Source organism: Rana temporaria, chromosome 9 (assembly GCF_905171775.1).
Source record: "Rana temporaria chromosome 9, aRanTem1.1, whole genome shotgun sequence".
NCBI classification, from domain to species: Eukaryota; Metazoa; Chordata; class Amphibia; order Anura; family Ranidae; genus Rana; species Rana temporaria.
The window spans coordinates 127,018,271-127,039,633 of record NC_053497.1 but is presented as its reverse complement, the minus strand read 5'-3'; the positions used below and the strand labels follow the sequence as shown (position 1 = coordinate 127,039,633).

The 21,363-nt window shown below is 45.3% G+C and overlaps 1 protein-coding gene across 1 annotated transcript in view; it reads right to left on the bottom strand.

The window, feature by feature from the left end:
• Positions 1–6,579: 6,579 nt before the first annotated feature.
• LOC120914024 (ficolin-1-B-like) overlaps positions 6,580–21,363 on the bottom strand; it is a 59,103-nt gene continuing 44,319 nt past the window's right edge. The window contains exons 6-8 of the mRNA XM_040324453.1: positions 20,502–20,631; positions 15,694–15,828; positions 6,580–7,950 (exon numbers count right to left, since the gene is read on the bottom strand). Of these exons, the coding sequence (XP_040180387.1) occupies positions 7,700–7,950; positions 15,694–15,828; positions 20,502–20,631 (516 nt within the window). The 3' untranslated portion in view covers positions 6,580–7,699. The remainder of the gene's footprint in view (positions 7,951–15,693; positions 15,829–20,501; positions 20,632–21,363) is intronic.

The following is a 21,363-nucleotide window of genomic DNA, read 5'->3' as shown; positions in this document are numbered from 1 at the left end:
TAATCAGGTGGGTTAAGCAAGCGTAGTCAGATTCAGGCACAGGGTCTGGTAACGATGGGCAGGAGAGCAGAGCGGAGTCAGAACAAGCCAGGGGTCGGAGTGGAGAGGGTCGGATGGTCAGACGGAGCCGGGTCGGTTTGAGGTAACAGGTTACAACAGGTCACAGGTTTCACTGATACAATGCTGCAGATCAGACAGCAAAGTGTCACTGCAGCTGCTTGCTTTTTAAAGGCTGAGTGGCGCCAATCGCGCATTAACGAGCACGCGCGCGTTCCCGCCGTCGTGCACGTGCGCGTGTAGTAGGCGCATGCGCGCGCATACAAGCGCGCACATTTGGCGCACAGATGCGCGCATTTGGCACATATCCGTGTGCATGTGGGACACGCCTGCGCACATGAATAGGTGATTGGTGCTGATTCTGACCATCAGTAAGTGTGCGCATGCGTGCACGCCGGAGCCTATTGGCAGGTCCCTGACACAGGGATAGTGGAAACCTCTTTATAATGAGCACAGCAGCCAGCAAGTGTACAGATGGAGGAGATCAGCACAGAGATGGTGGGAACCCCTCAATGGGCACAGCATGTCTACTGACCCGGGAACTCAGCACAGTGATGGTGAGAACCCCTCACAATGGGCCCAGCAAGTGTACAGACCCAGGAACTCAGCACAGGGATGGTGGGAACCACTCATAATGCACACAGCAGGTGTACAGACCTGGGAACGTAGCACAGGGATGGTGTGAACCACTCATAATGGGCACAGCAGCCAGCAGGTGATGACCAAAGTAAAATATTTATTTCCTATGATCATCAGCTTTATTTAGTGGTCAAAATGCAGTATTCTCCTGATTCACTCTATTATGCATGAATGTATAACATTAGACCTGGAGACAAAATAGTCTAATAACATTCACTTTTGCCTCTATTTGCACAAAATCATTAGCTCCCACTGCTGTTTACCAAAGTCAGTGAAGAGGGAGGCGGGATTGAGCCGCACCATGCTCTGTGTGGTTTGGGAAGAAGCCAACAAGAGTGCACCATAACAAGCGACTTTGGGGGGACCCGACAGGGAGGAGGGGCCAGGAGTGCAAGCAGAGGACCAGGGAACAGGAGGATTGCTCTGTGCAAAACCATTGCACAGAGCAGGTAAGTAAAACATTCTTGTTATTTAAAAAAAATACCTTTATAATCAATTTAAGCAACATAAATCTCAGGTATTCTTTTGGTGAAATCTTTGTGTTGAGCTCCCAGGTCTGCACTCTGCACACCTCCTATGGTTATTTAACTGCTTCCCGCCCAGCCTATATCATAATGACAGCCGAGTGGGAGCTTTCCCATCTTGGGTGGACATTATATGATGCTGTGGTTTGATCTGTCACCCACTGATATGTTATTGGTCACAAAGTTACTTTAATAAATGTAGAGATTTGTAGATTAGCCACTAGACATAAGATAGATTAGTCCCTACAATGATTCTGCCACACATGGGATGCATTGGTTTCAATGGGTAAGGACCAGAGGCGTTGCTAGGGGGGTTCGGGGGGTGCGGTCCGCACCCGAGTGACACCTGCTAGAGGGGTGACACCATCCCGTTTAAAAAAAAAAATGTTTTAGCTGACATGTGGGGGGGGGGGGGGCGGCTCAACCCCCCCGGTGACTGCAGCGATGAGCGCCGCGGAATCGGAGTGCCGAACGCCACGGTACAAGAGGAGGGGGGTTGTGGGGTGACACCGCAGCACCATCCATCCCCTCCTCTCACAGCCACGGGCTGTTAGCGGTGCTCGGCAGTCGGCACACAGGCACAGCCCCCTCCTCTCTATTTGTGTGTACAGAGGGGGAGGGGCCGAGGGAACCTTCTGTCAATGTGCCGTGGCGCTGCGATGATATGAGGTACTGAATGGGGAGGGGGGGTGTTTGCACCTGGGGGGATTTCACTGAAGGGGGGGGTGTTTGCACTGAGGGGGGGTTGTACTAAGGGGGTGTTTGCACTGAGGGGGTTTTCACTAAGGGGGGTTTGTACTAAGAGGGGGGGGGGGGTTGCACTGGTAGTGTTTGCACTGGGGGGTTGCACTGAGGGGGTTTGCACTGAGGGGGGGTTGCACTGAGGGGGGGGGACTGCACTAAGGGGGGGGTGTCTGCACTGAGGGGGTGTCTGCACTGAAGGGGGTCTGTGTAACATGCAGGGGTGCAGGCGGCTGTGTAATGTAAAAGGAGTGCAGTGATGCAGGGTGCTGTGTAATGTAAAAGGGTCCAGAGGTGCAGAGGGCTATGAGATGTAAAGGGGCCCAGTGATGCAGGGTGCTGTGTTATGTAAAGGGGTCCAGTGATGCAGGGTACTGTGTAATTTTAAAGGGGTCCAGTGATGCAGGGGGCTGTGTAATGTAAAGAGGTCTAGAGGTGCAGGGTGCTGTGTAATGCAAAGGGGTCCAGAGGTGCAGGGGGCTATGTGATGTAAAGGGGTCCAGAGGTGCAGGGGGCTATGTGATGTAAAGGGGTCCAGTGGTGCAGGGGGCTGTGTAATGTAAAGGGGTCTAGTGATGCAGGGTGCTGTTTAATGTAAAGGGGTCCAGAGGTGCAGGGTTCTGTGTAATGTAAAGGGGTCCGGAGGTGCAGGGTGCTGTGTAATGTAAAGGGGTGCAGAGGGCTGTGTAGTGTAAAAGGGTCCAGAGGTGCAGGGGGCTATGTGATGTAAAGGGGTGCAGAGGTGCAGGTGGCTGTGTAATGTAAAAGGGGTACAGTGATGCAGGGTGCTGTGTAATGTAAAAGGGTCCAGAGAAGCAGGGTGCTATGAGATGTAAAGGGGTCCAGTGATGCAGGGTGCTGTGTAATGTAAAGGGGCCCAGTGATGCAGGGTGCTGTGTAATGTAAAGGGGTCCAGAGGGGCAGGGGGCTATGTGATGTAAAGGGGTCCAGTGGTGCAGGGGGCTGTGTAATGTAAAGGGGTCTAGTGATGCAGGGTGCTGTGTAATGTAAAGGGGTCCAGGGGTGCAGGGTGCTGTGTAATGTAAAGGGGTCCGGAGGTGCAGGGGGCTATGTGATGTAAAGGGGTCCAGTGGTGCAGGGGGCTGTGTAATGTAAAGAGGTCCAGAGGTGCAGGGTGCTGTGTAATGTAAAGGGGCCCAGAGGTGCAGGGTGCTGTGTAATGTAAAAGGGTCCAGAGGTAAAGGGGGCTGTGAGATGTAAAGGGGTCCAGTGGTGCAGGGTGCTGTGTAATTTTAAAGGGGTGCAGTGATGCAGGGTACTGTGTAACTTTAAAGGGGTCCAGTGATGCAGGGGGCATGTAATGTAAAGGGGTCCAGTGATGCAGGGGGCTGTGTAATGTAAAGGGGTCCAGTGATGCAGGGGGCTGTGTAATGTAAAGGGGTCCAGTGATGCAGGGTGCTGTGTAATGTAAAGGGGTCCGGAGGTGCAGGGTGCTGTGTAATGTAAAGGGGTGCAGAGGGCTGTGTAGTGTAAAAGGGTCCAGAGGTGCAGGGGGCTGTGTAATGTAAAGGGGTCCAGAGGTGCAGGGGGCTATGTGATGTAAAGGGGTCCAGTGGTGCAGGGGGCTGTGTAATGTAAAGAGGTCCAGAGGTGCAGGGTGCTGTGTAATGTAAAGGGGCCCAGAGGTGCAGGGTGCTGTGTAATGTAAAAGGGTCCAGAGGTGAAGGGGGCTGTGAGATGTAAAGGGGTCCAGTGATGCAGGGTGCTGTGTAATTTTAAAGGGGTCCAGTGATGCAGGGTACTGTGTAATTTTAACAGGGTCCAGTGATGCAGGGGGCGGTGTAATGTAAAGGGGTCCAGTGATGCAGGGGGCTGTGTAATGTAAAGGGGTCCAGTGATGCAGGGTGCTGTGCAATGTAAAGTGGTCCAGAGGTGCAGTTGTGGAGAGGGGAACACAGTAGTAACAAAAAGATATTGAAGGATACAGAGGTATGCAGGGGGCACAGTGGGGTGTTTTTACATTTTAACGTGGGGGGTGCCAGATATTGGATCTGCCCCGGGTGCCAAATGCTCTAGGTACGCCCCTGGCCTATAGGCTCCTGAGATGTGAATTCCGGTTCTGGAGAAAGAGAGGTGGGGGGAGGGGACAAAGAAAAATGGAGAGACAGAAGAAGGGATAGAACGAACAAGAAAGATGGATAGGGAGAGAGAGAAAAGGGGAAGAAAGGAGAACAGAGAGCAAACAGTAGGGTAAAAAATATTTGGAAACTGTTATTTGGGGGGGGGGGGGGGGGGTGACACCATATTTTACCGCACCAGGTGACACCAACCCTAGTGACGCCACTGGTAAGGACACTCATATGAGAAAGCAGTAAAGCACATCTATTGTCTGCAAAAGTAGAAATCAGGGCCAGAGTATGTAATTCGGAAGTATAGAAACACATTTTACAAAAGCTACATTGATTACATTACGTCCATCAAGCTAACCCCTTTTACATGCACAATATATATATAAACAATACCTATATATGATTTGTGATGTATTCTTGTTTTTAGCCACAAGATGGCAGTGCATAGCCAGGCTACTTCCTGTCATTGTGAGTTTCTTGAACTACAGCTATATTGCCTGTAGCAGAAAAATGGATGTACAGTATTTGAAGTAGAACTCCATGAATGTATGTATTGTTAAACCTGTGCTAGTTTAAAGGTTGGTGTATGCCGCCCTGTGCCCTCTTTTATTTACAATTTACAATTTACATTTTTACAGAGCACTGCGAATGTAGCTATTGCCAGTACTGGGACAAGGTAATCCAGCACCCAGAGTAAAAATGCAAACTGCACCCCCACCGCCCAATTACATACACATTCTCTGTACACAAAATATAAACAAAGAACTATCACTTTTTCTGAGCCTACTTTAAAGGGGTTATAAACCCTCAAGGTTTTTCACCTTAATGCATTATGCATTATGGTTCAGCAGCCCCCCTTTTACTTACCTGAACCCAATTGTTCCATCGACGGGGATGAGCACAGCAGATGCAGCCGCTGTCTCGGGTCTTCATTGGATAGAATGGTAGCAGCAGGAGCCATTGACTCCCGCTGCTGTCAGTCAAATCCAGTGACATGGGAGCAGGGGAGGGGGGCCGAGACCTGCTGTTTGTGTCAATGGACGCAGCTGCAGGATTCGGGAGCGCTCCTGCACAAGTGCCCCCAGGGAAAGCAGCTCTTTCATGTTTTCCCTAAGCCTGTATGGGTTTCCAGGAAACCACAGAGAAACCATGTTCCTCTTGACTTCCTTTCCAACTGCAATGCTGCCGCAGATGAGCGCCACCTGCAGTGGAGAAAGGATACTCCACCTGCCTACAAGCCTCTGTTCCCCCTTCTACTCACTTTTGCTTCTCACTCTTTCTGCTAACCTCTGCACCCCAACCCTGCCCTGCTCACCTTTTGACCTACACCCATGATAGCCTTTACACCCCAAAACCCTTTCTGCTCAACTCTGAAACCCAAGCCCCCCTTCCTCCATTTACCTCTGTGCTCCCCCCTCTCTGTACTATCCAAGACCCCATCTGCAGACCAGACACCCTTCTCTGCCCACCTCCACACTCCAAACCCCCTCTCAGTTCACCTTTACCTATCTTTCTCTGCTAAGCTCTACATCCCAACCTTCCTCCTTACACATCCCCTCGGTGCCCCCTGCATTCCTCTTTGCTCCTCATGGCAGGACCATTCTTCTGTAAGAATCTATCTCTGTGGGTAATGTTGACCTAGGGGGGAGTCAAATGACAACTGTGGGCAGTCTAGTGAACAACAGGGGGCTAGGTTACTTCTGCAGTGGCGACCTGTAAACAAATGTGTAAAAACTACGGCAAGTGGTCGCAGCATCAAAACCCGAAGCACTTGGTGGAATAAACGGGGCACATGACCAGAGTTGCATGGCAACCCCCCAAATAAAAACACTCTGCCCTAGGTACATCCCCCTTCTGCCCCACCCTTGTTTCAGACATGGCATTTGCTGTACTTCCAGCACTCTGACACTGAACCTCCTCCACAAAAGCCTCCCTCATTTGCAGCCTCACTGCCCATTACTCCTCTCTTCCTGTCCAGTCATGGAGCACTTGGCATTTTGTGGACCCATTCAAAAAATTCTAAGTATTCTGTAAATAGATAGCAGAGGGGGGTGGTGGGTAGAGGGGTAGTATAGTCTCGTCTTCTACCAGGGTTCTGTAAATATATAAATTGTAAATAAAAGCAATAAATCCACAAGGTAGCATACCCCTCCTTGGACTTAACCCCTTATAAGCCAGACTTTTGAAGTACATACATTCCTGGAGTTCTTCTTACTTTCAGAATTCCACATTTTCATCAATTTTATTGTTAAAGAGCTAACTGTCCCTAAATTGCTCTGAATTTACTAACTGAGAAATTAAAAAGAGGTAAAGGTTGAAATGTAAGTATTCCTTCAATACTATTTATTGGAAAGCTTAAAATATCAATCTCTGGAAGCCATAATATAGCACAGGATATTAAAGAGGACCCTTTAATTAGTTTACAAGTCTGCATGAATACATTCTTTTTTTATTTTATTTTTATTGTATTTTCATTGAAAAAATTTGAAGGAATACAAATAAAACATTTTATGCATGCCGAAGTCAGAGAAATCAAACAAAAAATTGAAAGAAAAAAAAAGAAAGGAAAAACAAATAAAATAGGAATTGAAGTGAAAACAAAAACATGTTGATCATCAAACAGGCAAGGCTACTGAAAAAAGGGTATGGCCAATAACATTTGGACGTTAGTTGGGTAGACACCGGGTGGGTAGATCCAGGGGGTATATACTGTAAGCAATGGGCTGCTATGAATGGCTAGGTCCACAGAGAGAGCGGGACATTGGGTGCTGACAGGGTGACAAGAAGCTGCATATGGGTTATTAGAAAAGTTTTAAAGGGGGGAACCATATACAGAGTGGTCCCATAAATCCCATATCTTGTCAAACTTGTCAACAGCATCCTCTACCATTGCTGTCATGTGCTTCATTCTGCGTATGTCAGTGATAACTTTTAAAAACTGAGCTTGAGTTGGGGGGAGGTAGATAACCAACATAATGGAATCACTCTTTGCTGCTAATAAGGTGTAGGAAGCTAAATTGTTTGAGGTCTTTCCCAGTCCAGGGAATGGGAGGCCCAAGAGAAGATGTAATGGGTCCATCGAGATGGGGGACTCTAAAATCTGCTGGAGCAGAGACATCACAATGGACCAGAAAGGAACAATCAATCCACACTGCCAAAATATATGGTAATGAGTCCCTCTGATGAATACATTCTTAAAATATCACAATATCACTTTTAATCATTAAAGAGCAGTCCTTGAGATCCAGGCAAGGTGACTTTGCCTGGGTTGAGGCAACAGTAAATGGCAGGCAGGAGGAAATGTTCATTCAAATCTCTCCTGTGATAAGACTGTTACATTGTAACTTGCAGCAAATCACAAGGTGAGTGGCTTCAGCAGAGGTCGATCTGCATCAGTCATATGGAAACACAGCTATGAACTGCATGGGCACCAGAAATGACATGACCGTTTCATCTCTAAATCATCATTTCAGTTCAAACAGTAGCTGCTGACCCTGAATGATGACTGAATAAAAAAAGCAAAAAAAAAAAGCCATTGTTGGGGTAAATACTAGTTGCAATAAACACATTGTGGTGTTACACGTTACTCAGCATGCACGCACTTAACATGATGAAATACATCTGATGCTAGATCTGCTTCTAATTTCCTTATGACTGTGGACGAATCTTCATTTCAGAGACCTTGTACGAATAGTTATACCCACGACCGGAATGCCAGTTTATACCATTAGCATAGCTGGTGTGGTTACCCCTTAGATAAAGTCCATTTAGGTTAGAATCATGACAACCACCATACCACCATCCTCCTCGGTAAGAATTGGCACAACTGCCAGTGCTTTTATCATTATCACGATCTTTGGTTGAAAATTGAGTGTTTTGATGCTGAGAAAATGAATCACCTGTAGAGGAAAGAAGACAACAATATATTTACCAGTTAAAGTGTATCTAAATCGGGGTCAGCAACACGTCAATCACAGTCTACCTGTCAATCATTGGCAGGTGAAGGGTAGATTGTGAACACACCCCCTGCCATGCTGGCCCTAGAGTGCTTCCCCCCCAGAGCTAAAGAGCAGCGCAGGTGTAGGCTTAGCCAATCCTAGGCTGCAGAGGCATTTCCCACCCCTCAGCACCTCAATTGCATGCATTCAGCTGTGGGAAAAGACTCTGAAATAGCTATGGCAGGTTTTTGGCTATTGTCTAAACACACTTGAGTTTTCCCCTTAGTGTAGTATGGTCAACTTACCCCCCTCCTTTCCAATCCATCCAAGGCATGGGTAATATTTTGTGGGATGGACGAGAGAGGAGGGACGGCGGGTGCAATCCCAGAACAGTTAGATTGACCACAGCAGCTTCCCTGCACCATTCTGCATTACAAAATAATGTTGGTCTGCTAACACTACAGTACCATGCCCTCCTGACCCCAAGTACTGTGCCCCTCTGACCCCCCCAGTACCATACCCTTCTGACCCTCAGTATTGTGCTATTCTGACCCCCCAGTACCCACTACAATGCCCTCCTGACCCCCAGTACTGTGCCCATCTGATTTCATAGTACCGAACCCTTCTGACCCCCAGTATTGTGCCATTCTGATCCCCCAGTACCCAGTACCATGCCCTCCTGACCCCAAGTACTGTGTCCTCCTGATCCCCTGGTACTATTCCCTCCTGACCGCCTACCCTCCCCTAGTATTTTTCACTCCTGACTTCCAGTACTGTGCCCTTCTTTCACCCCAGTCCTCCCGACCCCCTGCACTGTACCCTCCTGACCCCACAGTACTGTGACTTCCAGTACTCCCCCAGTACTGGGCCCTTCTGACCCCCTGTCCTTTGCCCTGCTGATGCCCTGACCTCTACTGTACTTACTCCATATCCTCTGCTCTACTGACCCCCTTTCCTCTGCCCTTTTAACCATTGACTTTCTTATCCCTGTCCTCTGCCCTACTGATCCCTATACAGTAAAACCTTGGTTTGAGAGTAACTTTGTTTGAGAGCGTTTTGCAAGACAAGCAAAAATTTGTAGTCAATTTTGACTTGATATAAAATCGATGCCTTGATATAAGAGTAGCGTCATGTCACAACTGAGTATAAAAAAGAAGAGAGGGGCCTCTAAGTGTAGCAATATGGTTACATTTAATGAAGGTACAACATTTAGAAACTCACATGGCTGATGATTAAAACAGGCACATCTAAGTATGCAGGCATCCGGGGTAAAGCGATCCTCCGCACCACCATTGATTTTGTCCCTTCAACGAGCAGTTCAAGCCTCGCTTTCAGATTGCTTTACTTCAGGATAGTCTTCCCGGTCACGAATGCAGACTGACAGTGTTATGGAGGATTGGCCTATGTGGATCGCTTTGCCCCGGATGCCTGCACTTAGATGTGCCTCTTTTAATCATCAACCATGTGAGTTGCTAAATGTTGTACCTTCATTAAATGTCACAATATTGCTACATTTAGAGGCGCCTCTCTTCTCTTTTATACTCTGTAGCTCCTGCTGGATTTTGCTTCTAATCCCCTTGTGGAAGCTTCCATTTGTGGATGGACATTTTATGATTACACAACTTATCACATTGCTATAATCTTTTTATATGGACTATAAACAGGAGGACTTATGAATAAATGGTTGTGAAACGAATCATTTGAGTTTCCATTATTTCTTATGGGAAAATTTGCTTTGATATACAAGTGCTTTGGATTACAGGCATGCTTCTGGAACAAATTATGCTTGTATTCAAGGTTTTACTGTACATTGCTCTTCATACTGCTGACCTCTCTACACTTCTCTTCATCCTACTAAGCTCTGTTCACTGCCCTACTTACTACTGACCACTGGACACTGTCCCACCTCCTAGTGACCTCTGTACACTGCCCTACTTACTACTGACCCCTGAACACTGCTCTATATACTACGTAATTCTGTACATGGCTCTATGTACTGCTTACCTCTGGACACTGACCTACATCCTACTGACCCCTGTATGCTGCCCTACATACTATTTACCCCTGTAGACTGCCCTACCTACAACTGACACCTGGGAACTGCCCTAGATACTGCTTACACTGGCCAGAAATCAGAGCAGATTTCCAGGTTAGCATTGAGGCCAGCCATTCCTGAAACTAGCCAATTAAATCAGCTTGCAGTACCAGATGTTCTGCTTTCATGATAGACTCCGGCATCAGCCTTGTGGGGTGAGCAATTACCTCCCATACATGGAAAAAATTGTGATTGAAAGTGAATGCCGAGTTTCTATCTAAAGTTAAGCTTTAAGGTAGGCTAAAAATATACAGTTCTTTTACAGTGACATTAGTTGGTCATTGGGTGGTCTCTGCATTTGTAGTCCTCTTCCAGAGACTACTGGTTTCCATTCTTTCAGGACCTTTGTGCAGGACCTTTGTATAACATGCGATGCCCCAATGCATTTCTCCATGACTCCATGTGATTTGAATGTGGTTCTTTCAGCACTTCAAATAATGCCTCTTGAACTGACTAGGGATAATCACATGTAGCACCGGCTTAGTATTGCCTCTGTAATATATGCAGAGTATTGCTCTCTTAGGGTGACCACATTTCCAAACTACCATTCAGGGACACCCCCCTTCCCAAAAATCAGCTTGTGCTGTATTGAATCACAGTACAGTGATTGGATACAAGAGGCAGGATTTATGATTTCTCCAATCACAAGCAGGGGGCGGGGACTGTGCTCCTCCAGGCATTCCTGGCCTGGACAAGTACTTAGGGTTGCCAACTCATCCCTTTAAAACAGAACACATATTAATTACACAGGTTCTGTGGCTGATTAAGGAGGTAATTAAACTCACTTGGTGCCTTATTTGCATTAAATTAGCCTTTGAACCTGTGTAATTAATATGTGTTCTGTTTTAAAGGGATGAGTTGACAACCCTACAAGTACTGTCAGTGAGTAAAGCGGTGATGTGGCAGCCTTTTTTGGGGGCATTAGTTTGGCTTGGGGGGTGGCTGTGTCCGTTTCATTCCGGGACACTGTATTGTCCTGGAATGAAGGTGCCCGGGACAGACCTGCAAAATGCGGGACTGTCCTGGGCAATCTGGGACACGTGGTCACCCTATGCTCTCTGAAACATTACGTTGCATTTTATGGCTAAACTGATAGCAGGAGGAGAGACTCTATTGGGTACAGCTGCAGGATTGAAGGAAGATTGGGTCCTGCTGTAGCTAAGAAGAAAGCCCACCCCTAACAACAAAAACAAGGAAGGACGGGATTGGATAGCAGCCCAGGAGAGCTGTGATTGGAGGAGAGAGAGGAGGACACAGGGGGAGAGACAGACTGGCATTGTTGTAGCCAGACAGAAAAAGTGTCCCATGTGCTTGTCTCCTGAGCACTTCCAGAGCCTGTGATGCTGTCTGTGACTCTCCTAAAGGGAGGTGCAAACTTGAGAGGGGAGTTTGCAGTGTGTTATTCTGCAAGGTGAAGATGTGCTAACAGTGCAGTGAAATCTAGAGACAAATTTCAGTACTGCAACAATCTTCATTATTATCCTGTTTGGAGGATTCTGTGGCATGTGTTGCTCCCATCGCCATCCAGTCGACTGAGACAGCGATCAATCTACCAATTGCTGCAAGGAAGATCACATGCATCTAATGGTGAGAGATCTTCTGCCATCCTTGTGTAAGTGGATCTTGCTTAATCCTGCTAGGTTATATTTACTGCTAATGCAGCTCTATCTGAAGGTGGATCACCACATGTGTTAATCTTTGTGACACTTTGCGAAGATACCCCCTTTCATTCTGTGGATTACAAATATTACTTCACAAAAGTCTGAGTACTCAAACACAGGATTTAAAGGGCCCCAACGCTGGCAGACTCTGTGTGTGTTTGTGTGAATAGAATTCCCACTGGCCAGTGGTTAGCTAGAACCTACAAGACCTAGATAGGATCTTATAGTCAGTAATATCACCTTTGGGAAATTGTTAAACACTATTTTTTGTATTGTATTGTACAGTTTCTTTCACCACTCGTGCATTTCAGGCAAGGCCTCCCACTGGCCGTTAAAGTGAATGAACACCAATCCTGTTTTAATTTACTGAGCAGTTGTATTATATCATTGCTTTTAATATTTGTATTCTGTTAATCAGTTTATCTCTTTTCAGGGCTTATTGCTAGTTCTAGCTAAAAGTTTAAACAGCGTTTTGGTGTTACTTGGATCCAGGTGAGGGTGAGCCATCACTGGTGTGGGACAGAAGACCCCTATATTATAACAGCCCTTGCAGGGGTAGCGCTACACATAAGTTTGTGTTTCTTGTGGCCATCACTTCTGTGAGGGAAATGTTTAATTTATAAATATTTATAAATATAAATATATTATTTTATTCTGTAAAGAACCATTTCTGGTCTTATAGGACAAGTTAGTGATGAAGCCCAGCAAATCCGTCATTCGTCATCCCATCATTGCTTGGATGTTGTTCAGGCTGTATGAGTTTACCTCACAGCCACCACTTCCATTAGAAAGACCAACTATCTCTTAAAGTGGTAGTAAACTCTGAATTATTATTTTAACATACAGGTAAGCTTATAATACAGCTTATCTGTAGGTTAGGAGATATTCTAGTGAACAGCAGCTAGTGACGTCACCAGGACATGTACTCTGAAGGAGCAGAATACCTGTGCTGTTCCTTCAGAGCTCTGTGCCATAAACAGTGACTCCCGTGCACATGCGGGAGTGGCAAAAAAGCATCTCAGCCATTCAAGCAGCTGCAGCCCGCAAACCCGGAAGGAAGACCAGGTGAAGATGGAAGCCTCTGCAGCAGTGACAGCACTCCACTGGAGGGCTTCATTTCAAGGTACTGTAAGTTTTTCATAATGTGCTAGTATGCAATGCAGTTGTGGGGTAGAGGCTCTTGTCCTCATCATCAGCTCCCTAGCAAGGTACTTCCCTAATGTTGAGGGCCTGGCCTGGTTGCTGTAGTACATTGCACAGATGTGCCACTTTTCAGGCAGGGTTAGGACATCCCCTAGACAGCGAGCAGTATTTAGTTTAAATGTGTGTTGGTGGGTTGGTGGGTGGTGTTTTTTACTTTTAGCTGCCATTGGGCATCATGATAGATGTTGGACAATGTAATTGTTGATGGATGTCTTTTTTTTTTTATTTCAATAGTTTTTTATTGATATTTTTCAATCAAACAAAATAATGCATTACAATAGCATATAGTACACAATGCATCGTAACAGTAGGAGACAAAGTAATACTCATTATCTAACATACAGATGTGTTGGCTAAGCAATATAATACTACCAATCATCATAAGAAAAATTGTAGAGTATTTTCTGTAGAATATTTTCTCAATAGTATCAAGTCAATAAGAGATCAAATCACAATATCAAAGGAAAAAGAAAGAAATACATTAGCAAACAAATAAAATAAAGGAACTAGCTTTCCCGAACACCCCATATGGGAATCATAGTGTTCGAGAGCCATCTCCTCTCATATTTCCTATCTGAATAGTATACAACGTGTCGGAGGAAATAAGGTAAACAGAATTATGTCCTGTTTTTGAACCAGACGTTCCAGAGGTCCCATTGGATTGAGTATTTATGAAGAGAGCCCAAGGATGACGCTAAAATCCTTTCATAGGAATTATGTAAATCCAAGAGGTCAATAGCGTCATCAGGGGAAGGCGGATCGGGATCTTTCCACTTTCTTGTAATCGACAATCTAGCTGCCAAGAGTAGATGGGTTATCGTTCTACGAAGATTAAATGAAAACCTGTCTATTCCTAATGATAAAATAGCCAATGCTGGATCAGGAGCCACTCATGTTTGAGTCAGGTCAGATATTATATTGAAGATTCCTGCCCAATAGACTGTGAGCTTTGGACAACTCCATAATATATGGAATATGTCTCCTCTGACTGAAGTTGGGCAACGTCTCCAACAAGCTGCAGGGGTTTGGGGGTCAAATTTAGACACTATTACCGGAGTATGGTACCAACGCAAAGTGATTTTGATAGATAACTCCCACAAGGAGGTGCAACGAGTGGCAGATTGATTGGCCTTACAGGCCAATCGCCATTGGTCATTTGTGAAAGAGCATTTAAGATCTTTTTCCCAAAGAAGATGGGAGGCAGATTTATTAAAAACTCGTTTTTGTTGCATTAATTGATAAAATAAAGAAATGCCCTTATTTTGTCGTATTGGCGAAGAAAAATAGGTCCAAGCTGAAGCATTAACTTGTTTGGAAATATTGCCAAGTTTATATAGACAATGCATTGATGGATGTCTTTTTTAATTAAAGAACTTATCAGAAAGTGTTTGTGTTTTTATTTACACTTTACCAAATTTTTGTAAATGAGTAGGGGTATTGAGTACCCCTTATTCACAAGGGGGCAAAGTGATATCTGGATGCCCCCTTAAAGAGGCTTTTAGATTTTGATAATACCCCATCAACAGACCCCCCACAACTAATGGGCCAGGGTTGTGGGGTAACATTTCTTATCCTCATCAACATGGGATCACAATGCTTTTCCAGGGAGGTTACCCCCTGACAAGGTACCTCCCCAATGTTGAAGGCATGGGACCTGGTATGGTTCAGGGATGATGGGGGGAGGGGAGCATGCTCGCCCACCCCTTTCCTAGCCTTCCAGGCTGCATGCTCGAATAAGGGCGTTTTATGGAAAATAAAAGAATGGAATAAAAAAAACAATCAAATCGATTAGAAAGAATATAACCATTTCCCAAAATGCAAATAAAATGTATTTGAGTAGAATAGATAGACAAGAATAGGAAATAAAAGAATAGCATAGACTAGACTAGAAAATAATATAATATAATGGGATTTTTTTTTATAGAATATAACCATCTTCCAAAATTCTAATTTTGAATAGAATAATTTTACTTTTAATAAAATAGAAAAGAATAGAATAAAAAATAAAATAATAGAATAGAAAAAATAGAATTGAATAGAATAGAATAATAGAATAGAAAGAATATAACAATTTTTAGAAATTTAAATTTAGAATAGAATAAATTTGAAAAAAATATAATAGAAAAGAAAATAATAGAATAGAAAAAGCAATAGAACAGAAAATAATAGAATAGAAAGAAAATAATATAACCATCTTCCAAAATTCGAATTTCAAATAGATAAATACATTTGCTTTCTTCCATACACTCTTTGGGAGTTTACGTTATGATACAAGGGCTGTGTCTGTCAATTTCCATCTTTCTTCTGTCCTGTTTGCTTGGCGATATTATGATGGCCCAGGTTTTCTATTTCTTTTTTTTATCTCTCCTGGTAGAATCATATACACATGGGATTAAACTTACATATCTGGAATTTCCCAGCTTATTGACCCTGAAGAAAACTCTTATTTTGCATGTTGAAACGCTTTGGACTTTTCCTGTGTAGCATACCTCACTTTCTCCCTCTCTACTCTAATATTGGGCGTTTGTTGATGTACCTGAGCCTATCTGAATGATATCCCATCACTTCCTGTCTTTGTGACACCCATACCTGGTACAAAAAGTGGAATTGAATACCTCCAGCAGGGACAGAAACAGGACAGTAAAAACAGGACAGATGTTCTAATCCTTCCTCCCTCTGTGCAAAACAGAACATTTTTTGACTGACATTCGATTTTTTTTATAACACCAGACTATATGTTCCTACCCAGAGTTCCTCCGCTGTAGCTGACGGCACTCAGTGTGTAATTCTTTGCCTCCCCCTCGATATGGAAATTGCTATACAAAGCGTAGACACGTCCGTTTTCAAAATCAGCAAGGTCAATCCGTAGCTGAAAAGTTCCTAAGACAACAGAAGAAAAGGATAAAGTTAAGTCAATGAACATGCATGCTAGGTGAAAAGCAACATTTGTTTTCATCACCATCCAGGAGTCAGAATTTTGAGTTATTACTTTAACCACTTGACCTCCGGGAAGGTTTCTCCCCTTCCTAACCGGGCCACTTTTAGCGATACGGCACTGCGTTACTTTAACTGACAATTACGTGGTCGTGCGACACTGTACCAAAATAACATTTATGTCCATTTTCCCCCCACAAATAGAGCTTTCTTTTGGTGGTATTCCAACCCCTTTTTTTTTTTACACATTTGTTCCATAAACACAGAACAATCAGCAATTTTTTTTTTTAGAACCTTAGGTATGTAGGTGCTAGGTGTAGGTTTTGTGTAAGCAGCCAGCGCAGGTACATTTAGGCAGGCCTATACTGTGAGTTAGGCTTGTTTGTTTTGATCTGGGGGCAGGGGAGTAGTTTAGTATAGCAGTAGGTGACTCAGCTCTTGGGCGCCTCCTCAATTTCCAGGGAGAAGGTTCTGGAAAAGGGGCAGGGCAGAGAGCTGGAGTGTCATGGGGTGCATGTGGGAGCCCTGACCAATCCCCAACTAGGATTGGCAGGGGGCAGACCTCCTACATATACCCATGGTCAGCTTGCTGGGAAAGAAGTTGTCGGCTGCGTGAACTGGATGATGGAGTGTTAGACTTTAATGTCTGAGGGAACCCCCTTTCTGGGGGGTGTACCTCAGATGGGGAGCTCGAGAGCTGAGAGGAAGCCTCTCCTTACATGGTCATAGAGAGGTGTTCTGGAACAGGAGCTGGAGGAGACAGTTGGAAGCATGTCCGGAGAAAGTCCTTCAAGAGGGATCCAGGCAAGGTGTTGGTGAGTGGAAGCCCAGTGGAAAGCTCTGGAAGAGACATGCCAGAAGTTTGATGTAGAACCAGAGGGAGAGACTGTGGGTGCTATGTGTCAAGTCGCTGCAGCCAGGAGGGCGTGCTTGCAATTGGGCTTGCTGGGATCAGTAGTCCATCAAGTACATTTATTCTTCTCAATCAAATCGGTTGCTACCATAAAGGCCTAGTCATATGCTGATGGTGTGACAGGAGACTAAATTTGGGCAGTGAAGTTAGTGATCCAAAGTAGAGTGCTGGAGGAGATGTGCTGAAGAAGAGATTGTCAAGATTAGCGTCAACCATCTTTTATTCTGCTAAGGAGTATTTATATAGTGCCAACAGTTTTCGCAGCGCTTTACAATGTATAGGGGGACAACACAATTACAGTACAGTTCAATACAAAAGGTACAGGAAGGCCCTGCTCGTAGAGATTACAGTCTAAAGGGATAGGGTGGTGGTACAAAAGGTAGTAGCTGCAGAGAATGATTTGATTGGGGTGGCTTGGGGACAGTTGTTAGGTGGGTGTGGGATAGGCTTCCCTGAATTAATTAGTTTTCAGGGATCTCCTAAAGGTGGACAGGGTAGGGGGTAATCGGACATACTGGGGCAGGGAGTTCCAGAGGATGTGAGAGGCTCTGGAGAAGTCCTGAAGGCGAGCATGGGAGGAGGTTACAGGGGAGCTAGAGAGCAGGAGGTCCTGGGAGGAGCGGAGGGGACGATTTGGGCGATATCTGCAGATGAGGTTGGTGATGTAGATGGGGCGATGTTGTGAATTGCCTTGTATGTTATGGTTAGCATTTAAAATTTTACACGGTGGGGTAAGGGAAGCCAGTGAAGGGATTGGCAGAGAGGAGCAGTTCGGTTAGTGAGGTGTATTAAACTAGCAGCAGAATTCATAATAGACTGAAGGGGAAATAGCCTGCTTAAGGGTAGACCATTAAGGAGAGAGTTGCAGTAGTCAAGGCGGGAAATAAACAAGGAGTGAATAAGTTGCTTTGTGGTGTCATTAGTCAGGAAGGGTCGAATTCTGAAGATGTTGCAGAGGTTAAGGCGGCGGGATTTAGCTAGTGATTGGATATGGGGGCTAAAGGAGAGGTCAGAGTCAGGGATTACACTCAGCAAACTGGCATGTGTAGATGGACCAATGGTTGTGTTGTTGATATTAAAGCGGGGGTTCACCCCAAAAAATTTTTTTTAACATTACATTCAGGCGAGTTTTTAGAATGACAATTGGGTGTTTTTTTTTAAACCGTTGCCGTACATACCGTTTTATAGATATATGTTCACCGCGGCTTCCGGGTATAATCTGCGGGACTGGGCGTTCCTAATTGATTGACATGCTTCTGACCGGCGCATACAGCGCGTCACGAGTTGCCGAAAGAAGCCGAACGTCGGTGCGCAGGCGCCTTATAGAGCCGACTCGCAGTCCGGCTTCTTTCGGCAACTCGTGACGCGCTGTATGCGACGGTCGGAAGAATGTCAATCAATTAGGAACGCCCAGTCCCGCAGATTATACCCGGAAGCCGCGGTGAACATATATCTATAAAACAGTATGTACGGCAACGATTTAAAAAAAAAACCCACCCGATTGTCATTCTAAAAATTCGCCTGAATGTAATGTTAAACATTTTTTTTGGGTGAACCCCCGCTTTAAGTTATGGGGGGGGGGGGACCGTGTAGGAGGAAATATAACAAGCTCAGTTTTAGAAAGATTGAGTTTGAGAAAGTTTGTGCGACATCCATACCGATATGTCATTCAGTAAGTTTGAGATCCGTGAGGAGAACAGGGGGTGAGTTGAGGAGTGGAGAGATGTATCTGGGTGTCGTCGGCATAGAGGTGGTATTGGAAGTCATGGGAGGTTAGGTCATGGGAGAATAGGAGAGGCCCAAGGACGGAGCCTTGGGGTACCCCAACAGAAAGAGGAAGAGGAGCGGAGGAGATTAAGTTGTGACACTGAAAGTGCGCCAAGATAGGTAGGAGGAGAACCAGGATAAAGCAGAATCACGGAGGCCAAGGGAGTGTAATTTGCTGAGGAGGAGCAGGTGGTCAACTGTGTCAAAAGCAGTAGAGAGGTCAAAAGTATGAGTATGGAGCAATGGCCATTGGTTTTAGCATTTAGTAGGTCATTGGTGAGTTTTAGTAGGGCAGTTTAGTAGAATGTTGTGGGCGGAAGTCAGACTGTAGGGGGTCGAGAAGTTTGTTGTCTGTGAGGTAGCGACTCATTTGGTCATGGACAAGGCGTTCGATGAGCTTGGAGGCAAGCGGGAGCAGGGAGTTGGGTCTTAAAGCGGGGGTTCACCCGAAAAAATTGTTTTAACATTAGATTGAGGCTAATTGTGCGAAGCAGAATTGGGTGTTTTTTTTTAAATCAATGCAGTACTTACCGTTTTAGAGATAGATGTTCTCCGTGGCTTCTGGGTATGATCTTCGGGACTGGGCATTCCTATTTGATTGACAGCCTTCCGACGGTCGCATACAGCGCGTCACGAGTTGCTGAACGTCGGTGCGGCTCTATACGGCGCCTGCACACCGACGTTCGGCTACTTTCGGGAACTCGTGACGCGCTGTATGCGACCGTCGGAAGGCCCAGTCCCGCAGCCCATACCCGGAAGCCGCGGAGAACATCTATCTCTAAAACGGTAAGTACTGCATTGATTTAAAAAAAAACACCCGATTCTGCTTCACACAACTAGCCTCAATCTAATGTTAAAAATTTATTTTTTGGGTGAACCTCCACTTTAAGTTATTCAAACAGGTGGGGTCTAGTGAGGGTTTTTTAAGTATGGGGGTAACCAGTGCATGTTTGAGCGAGGAAGAAAAGGTACCGGAGGAGAGGGAGAGTTTGATGTGGGTTAGGGAGTTAAGGATAAAGCGGGAAGGTGGTCGCAGTTATTGAGAGGGGACAGGTAGTAAGGTGGGCCATGGAGAGGGCCAACTTCATCTGTGGTAACTGGGCAAAGAGAGGAGAGTATTGAGTGTGGTGTTATGTGTTGGGCAGGGGAGGAATTTGAATGCTGGATATCTCCTTGCGAATTGTGTTGATTTTGCTATTGAAATGGTTGGCAATCTGTTGAGCGGTAAGCAAGTTGGTGGGTGGGGGCAGTGGTGGGTGAAGTAAGGAATTAAGGGTAAAAAAGAGTTAATGAGGTTTGGATGAGAGAGTTTTGATGAGAGTGTTGTAATAGGTTTGTTTAGCAGTGTGGAGGCAGGACTTGTATTTGAGAAGGGCAGATTTGTAGAGGGTAAAGTCTTGCAGGGATTTAGATTTATGCCATGCTCGCTCAAGAGCATGGCTGTGTCTCTTGAGTCTTCTGGTGTCGTCTGTTTGCCAAGGTTGTGGCAAATGGGGCCTGGTTCTGCGTGTAGAAAGAGTATGTCTAGGGAAGATGACAACGTGGTGTTGTAGATGGAAGTGGTTAGGTCTGGGCAGGACAGGGGTGCGATTTTGTCGTAAAGGCCATCAGTAGCAGAGTGAAGAAGGGAAGGGTTGAGGTTGCGAAGGTTTCTGCCGGTAGTGGTTTTTATTCTACTAAGAGCTATTCATCCTATGGGCATCCCATGTCCCCTTTTCCCAACCAAGTTCAGTCACCTAATAGAAAACAACAAAAACAAGCAAAAGACTGTTCATTGTCTGAGGAAGTGTGCTTACAATGGAGGCGACCAGCAAGGTGAAATGTGGGGATGCTGTAACACGCAGCAACCCCACTGGGCCATCGCTACAAAAAAAAACAATATTTTTTTAGTTCAGCAATTGTTGTGTGTGTCTCTATTTGTGTTGTGTTATCACTTTACCTGTGGATGTGAGGCGATGAATGTTATTGTTTCCAAGCCAGAATTCACTGTTTTGATTCCCAAATCCTTTTTTATACTCATTCCAGTCCCTGAAGAAATCCACTGATCCATCCATCCGCCTCTGGAAAACCTAAAGGAGAGGTACATGTGACTAGACTAGGGGCTTCCAAGCTACAGTTCTTGGGCCACATCCAGCAAGCTACAAGATTCTATCCAGCGGGCAGCTAGGATCAGCTGCGTATGCTCAACATGCACAGATGCTCAACAAAGGCTACATATGGTTCCTGTTTCTGATGTAAGGGTGCGGGGAGGGGTACTCTGATAGGAACTCTGAAATAAGAGGGGGCCCTGATGTATGGGAGAAACTCTGATTGAGACCCCAATCTAAGGGGAAACCCTGATGTAAGGAGGACCCTGATATGGACCCTAATGTAAGGGGTGACTCTGATGGGGAACCTGATGGAAGGGGGAACTCTGATGCAGACCCTAATCTGATGGGGATTTATTTTAGTCCATGAATATTTATAAAATATACATTGTGGCCCTTGTCCTGAAAGATTTGGAGACCCCTGCACTAGGCCAAGGCAATCCAGGTCTTGTAATGGTGTTACCATCACATAACAAGTCTCATGACAAGTGTTTGATCATTGCAACCAGTCATATTTTTTCTCTCATATTTATTGGGAAGAAATGACAAACAAAATGAAAGGGTAAAATGGTAAATATTCCATTGTTGTGTACATAGATGTGTGTGCACTATAAAATGTATTGAATTCTGAGTATTTGACATCTATCTTTTTAGAGCAATAATCCCCCTGAAGAGGACCATGACTGTACAGGTCGAAACGCATTGGGGAACCTA